The following is a 5,980-nucleotide window of genomic DNA, read 5'->3' as shown; positions in this document are numbered from 1 at the left end:
TTAGTCATTGTTTCCAGTTGCAACACCCCAGAAGTAAGCTGCCCACGCTCCTAGGATCAACAGAACCAATCCACCGAAGCAGACCTTGGAGATCAACTTGTTGCGGGCCCCGTTCTCCTCGTGGAATGCCCTCTTCCTCTCATTCCAAAGGTCGCCGTTGGCGATACGTTGCTTCCTCGTCCATTGCAGGTTGCCCAGATCAACGGACCACCATGAAAGTCCAATCAACGCGATGGCAACCAAGACTGATGCAGCAGCCAGGATAACGTAAACAATGACGACGTGTTCGTAGCCGTCATTGTCGGCATCCTGAATGGCGCCAGTGATGATACGGACGATGATGTTCATGCTGAACTCCGATTAGTCGGTGCTTCATTGAGAGTAAATGGAGGCAAACTTACGCATTATTCATGGCAATCTTGACGGCGTAAGCTGAGCCAAAGACGGACTGGTGCCACATGGACGTGCGAATACTGTCAATGATAGGGGTGGGACCGAAGGTAGACGAGATGGCGTAGATGCCGAACGCAGCGGCGGTTCCGGCCTTCTCGGAAGCCCAGTTGACAAGAGCCATAGCCAGGAAAACACCAGTTCCGCAAATAGCGACTGGAAGATGTTAGCATTATACCGTGTCAAGTCAGGTAAGGTCTACTCACGCAAGGTGATACGGTTGCCCAGCAAGTCGATGAAGGCACCAATGCATGGGACGAGGAAAAAGCCAGCGTACTGCAGGGTAGCAGAGTACCAGCCGGCGGTGATGGCGTCAGTCTTGAACCGCTTCTCGGCCAACTCAGTCGCGTTCTGGGTGAAGACGATCGCGGCACTCGTCTGGAACAGAGAAAAGGCCATGATCGCCCAGAAAACCCAAGGAAGCTCGAGGACCTTCTTAGGCTGGAATTTCTTCGACTTCTCCGTCAACTTTTCGCCGGTAGCAGGGTCCTTCATGTTGCCGAACTTCTTGTGGGCGACGCTGTTGAATTTGTAGAAGCCGGCGGTCATCACGTTCGTGAAGATGTTCATGAAGACGGCAACCCAAAAGACCCAAGCGAAGTTGCCGGTGTTCTTAGCAATCACGTTTGCTGAAGACTTGCCGACGAAGCCGCCAATCTTCTTGATTCCGAGTTCCAGTCCGAGAGTCGATGCAAAGCCGTTGTTGGGCGAAAACCAGGAGCTGAAGACCTTGTACTGGGCGACTTGGGTAGCGATGTCGCCGAGTGCGAGGATGACACGTCCGCCAATCATGAACTTGAAGGAACGGGTCTGAGCCGCGGCCGCGACCAGGATGGAGCCGATGGAGTAGATGATGTTACCTGAAGTTGTCAATCACGAGTCCCGATGCATTCTAGAGTTGCCAATTTTTACTCACCATACAGCATGGCGCCAGCTCCACCAATTCTGTCGGTGACGATACCACTCGTGAGAATGAGCAGGGTGACCATGAAGTCCTCACTGGCCTCAAGAAGGGAGAACTGCTTGTTGTTGATGTCAAGCTCCTTCTTGAGGGTAGACTTCAACGCGCCGGTAATGCCGGAACTCCATGATGAACCGAAGCTGATGCACGAAATCATGATGACCGCGATGAGCTTCCAGTACATCGGGGGTTGCGGCTTGTTGCTCTCAAGCGACGTGGAAGGGGAGAGCTCCGGGAGGTCGTTAACAGCTTCGGTGGGCTGCTTCTCCCGACGAGACTCGACGTCTGAGCGTGACTCCATGCTGTCAGAAGTTCCGATTGCTCGGTAGCTGGCAGGAATGTGAGGAAGGAGATGCACGAGGAGAACTCGAAATCAGCCTGAGAGCTGACGTTGAAGAAGTTCATATATCCGCGGGCATCGTCAGTTGGAAACGACTATTCCGTAAAAGTGGGAGCCAGGATCAGTCGGGAGGATTTGCTCACTGTGAGAAAACGAAAAAGGAGCCCAAAAGGGGTCTAGAAAACGGGGGTTTTCGCGCAGGATTTTTCTTTCCCCAGTCAAGGTTTTGCGCTCGCTAGCGCGCCAAGTCCAACGATGGGCTCGGAGATGCATCTGATAAGATTAAAAAGGCAACGGACCCCTTTACGAGTCAGGGATATGCCAGACTACACTCCGTTGCATTGACAGCGTCCGCCCCCCTTTTTTTTCCCCGCTTATGCAAAAACATAAAAAAAAGCTAATTTTACGCTATGATACGTATTTCTCTATATTATATATAAAACGTATTAAAGTTATTATTAATACTTTAATTACTATTAATTACTATAGTCTTAATAATATTTAAACGTATAACTATATAATAGAGATATAAAGTATATATTTTATACTTCTATAATAGTTAATTTACTTATTAAAGTATTACTAACCTAGCTAGTTACTTTATTTTTATACTATTTAACTAATAAAAGGTTTATTTTTATTATAAGAGATTAAGATAATATTTACTAAGAAATAAAAGAAGAGACTTACTATATAACTTTATATATCTACTTAGTATATAGTTTATATAGCTCTAAGTAATATATAAATATATTAAGAAGTTTAATATAGTTCTTTAGAATAAATACTTTAGTAGTTAATAAGATTAATAAATCTCTTAATAGCTTAGTTTATTTATAATATTAAGTAAAAGTCTATTACTATATAGATTATACCTTATTACTTATAATTTATTACTAGTTAGTATATATTTATAATTTATTATATTAGATATATTAAGAAAGATACTAAGTAATAATAATAATATAATAGCGTTTAAAATATTAAATCTATAGCTATTAATAATTATAATAATACTACTATTTAAAAACTAAAAAACCTATAAACTAATAAGTATTATTAGTTATATTAAACAAATAATTTAATAATATAGATTATAATATAATATTACTAGTAAAATATAGAGATATAAGAGGTACTACTAAAGTTAATAAAAGATAGAAATATAGTATTATATAAAGTTTCTTAAACTATTATAATATTATAGTAATCTATTTCTTAAAGAGATATAAGATTTCTTATATAAAGCTTTTAAGATCTAAATTAGTTATTCTATAATTAGTTAATAGTTAAACTTAGCTAGCTAGATAAATAAGAAGTTTAAGATTATTACTACTTAGTAAAGTAATAATTTATAATATAAATATTTATACTATATATAATAATATTACCCTAATTAGCTAATATTTATTAATAAATTTAGTATTAATAAGGATATTAAGATATAGAGGATTAGATAAGTATTAAAAAAGCTTATTATATTTTAAACTATAGAGATTAATTAGTTTTAGAACTTTTATATATAAATCTTATTAGCTTTTATATTAAGTAATATCCTATATTTAACTATATATTATAGTATAACTAATAGTAATAGGTTTTTTTATTAACTATAAGAATACTTTATCTTAAAATATAAGCGTTTTCTAAAGCTAAACTCTATTATTATTATAAATAACTTCTCTTATTATTATATACTTTAAATTAAGATATTATATTAAGTATTAAATATCTATTTTAAGTTTTTACTTCTATATTTACTAAACTTTAACCTTATTAAAGAGTACTTTAGTAATCTAAAGCGATATATTAAGAAAATATATTTAAAGTAGAATAATAATAAGAATAATACTTAGGATTTTATAGAATATCTATATAACTACGCTATAGAGATTAAGTATTATCTACTTTAAATTAAGGGCTATTTCTACTATTTATTTATTAACTTTAATAGGATAGAGTATATATTTAATAATATTAAACTATAAAAAGGAGGATAAACTATAGATATTAAATATTAATAAGTAATCTAAATTTTTATTATATATTTATATATAATAAATCTTAATTATATTATTATATAATAGTTAATTATTAAATCTATAATTATAGCTAATAAGATTATTAAAAAGTTAGCTATAAGTATATTAGAACATAAAAAATATACTATTATCTATTATTTTTATTAGTAGCTATATATATATATTAATTTTACTTATATAATAGCTGAAATGCGTTATTAATACTTATAATAATAATTTGTGATAATAATATATTATTATAATTAGAGACTTTAACTATAATTAGAGACTTTAACTACCTCTAATTAGTATTAAGATAGACTGAAATATATTATTTATAGATCTAAAATAATAGTAATTCTATTACTTTTATATATATAAAGTAGTAGTATTAAATCTATAGCTATAAGTAGACTTTTCTATAGTTAAATATATTATATAAAAAATCATATATATAGTTAAACTTTATACTACTCTTATTATATTACTCTTTTTTATTATCTTCTTCTAAGTAATATATCTCTATTAATAATATATTACTTAAGATTTTAATCTAATTATCCTTATTACTTTATTTAACTTTATCTTATTTAATCTATAACTATATAGGTAGTATTTATAATACTAATAGTAGTAGTAATAAAATAAAACTAAAGAGTTTTAAAATACTTATAAAGTTAGCTATATTTAATAATAAATAGCTCTATATATACTTACTATATTAACTAACTTTAATTAGTATACTATAAATTTCTTACTTAATAGATTAATATAGTATTAAAGTGTTAATATATTAGGATAACCTTAATTTACTTAAAACTAATACTATAAAGTTTTTAATTAGTACTACTATTATCTTTTTTAGTAATTTAGTATATATTTTTATATAAATATCTCCCTCTAACTCTTAATAGTTTAAATAAAGTTTAGAATAAGATATTATATTAGAGAGGGTATTAAACTACTTTCTATAATAAGTACTATTATCTATAAAGGATTTAATTAAGTTCTTAATATCTTTAGTAAGATATTAAGTAAAACCTTATTTAGTAAACTAAATATTTAATAATTTATAAATTACTTATAAGTTACTATTTACTAATTATAGTTTCTATAGCTTCTTTTTAAACTCTTTATTAATATTATATTACTTATTATAAATAGATATAAACTACTTAATAAAGCTAACTACTTAATCTAAAACTTTTTAAGATAAATCTAATACTATTAGTAAGGATAAATAAATTAAGAGTATAATATTTAGTTAATAAGTATTTAAAATATTTAATAATAGAAAAGTTAGTAATAAATATTATAAAATATTTATATATAGCTAATATAGTAGTAGTAGCATTATTAGTAGTAATAGCTATATATATAGGTTAAGATATTAAAGATAATAATCTAATACCTCTATATTACTATATATATTAATAATAGCGTTACTATTAGTATTAGTTAAGCTAAATCTTAACCCTAATAATAGAAATATAATATTTTTAGCTTTCTCTTTTATTATTATTATTATCTATTAATTATTATTAACTTTAATAATATTCTTATTTCTCTTACTCTAATATTTTTAATCCTCTATAAACTAATTATAAAGAATCTTACTAAGTAGTTCTTTAAGTAGTTCTATATTATTAATACTAACCTATTTAGTTATAATAGCTTTTACTTATTTCTCTATATAATAAGATTTAATCTTATAATACTTCTAACTTAATATATAGTATTAGTTAAACTTCTTATTACTTAAACTATTCTTATATCTCTAGTATTTTAAATAAATATATATATAGAGAAGTTATCTATATATTCCCTCCTTCTAACGCTTAATATTTATAAGATTATTAGCCTTATAATTAATTACCTCTTATATACTAGCTAAAACGCTTATTTAGCTACTTTTTTAAAATATTTATATATTAGTTATTATACTACTAGAGATTAATATAATATTATATTACTACTTAATAGTAAAGTAGATTTTACTCCTCTCTTTAGCTTATTTAAAAGAGGGGATAATATTAACTTATAGAATATTTAGCTAAGTAACCCTTCTAGTAAATAAATAAACCTAAGTAAAAATTAATATTAGTTTAGATATATTAGTAAGCTTCTTCTAAGTAATAATAATAATAATATTAGCTTTCTTTATAATATATAAATAAGCTACTTCTATTTTAAGTTAAATACTACTAT

General features: G+C 29.2%; 1 protein-coding gene across 1 annotated transcript; it reads right to left on the bottom strand.

Moving 5' to 3' along the window:
• On the bottom strand, positions 1 to 1,712 carry Mfsd1-1 (Major facilitator superfamily domain-containing protein 1; the record flags this gene model as incomplete). Its single annotated transcript, XM_036639871.1, has 4 exons — positions 1 to 349; positions 402 to 606; positions 657 to 1,310; positions 1,367 to 1,712. The coding sequence occupies 4 exons, from the start codon at positions 1,710 to 1,712 to the stop codon at positions 1 to 3; spliced, it is 1,554 nt and encodes a 517-aa protein (XP_036494897.1).
• Positions 1,713 to 5,980: the final 4,268 nt, after the last annotated feature.

The sequence above is a fragment of the Colletotrichum siamense genome (genome assembly GCF_013390195.1).
Source record: "Colletotrichum siamense strain Cg363 chromosome Unknown KSG_Cg363_contig05, whole genome shotgun sequence".
NCBI lineage: Eukaryota > Fungi > Ascomycota > Sordariomycetes > Glomerellales > Glomerellaceae > Colletotrichum > Colletotrichum siamense.
Note: the sequence above shows the minus strand (reverse complement) of the source record. Positions and strands in the feature narration are given on the sequence as shown.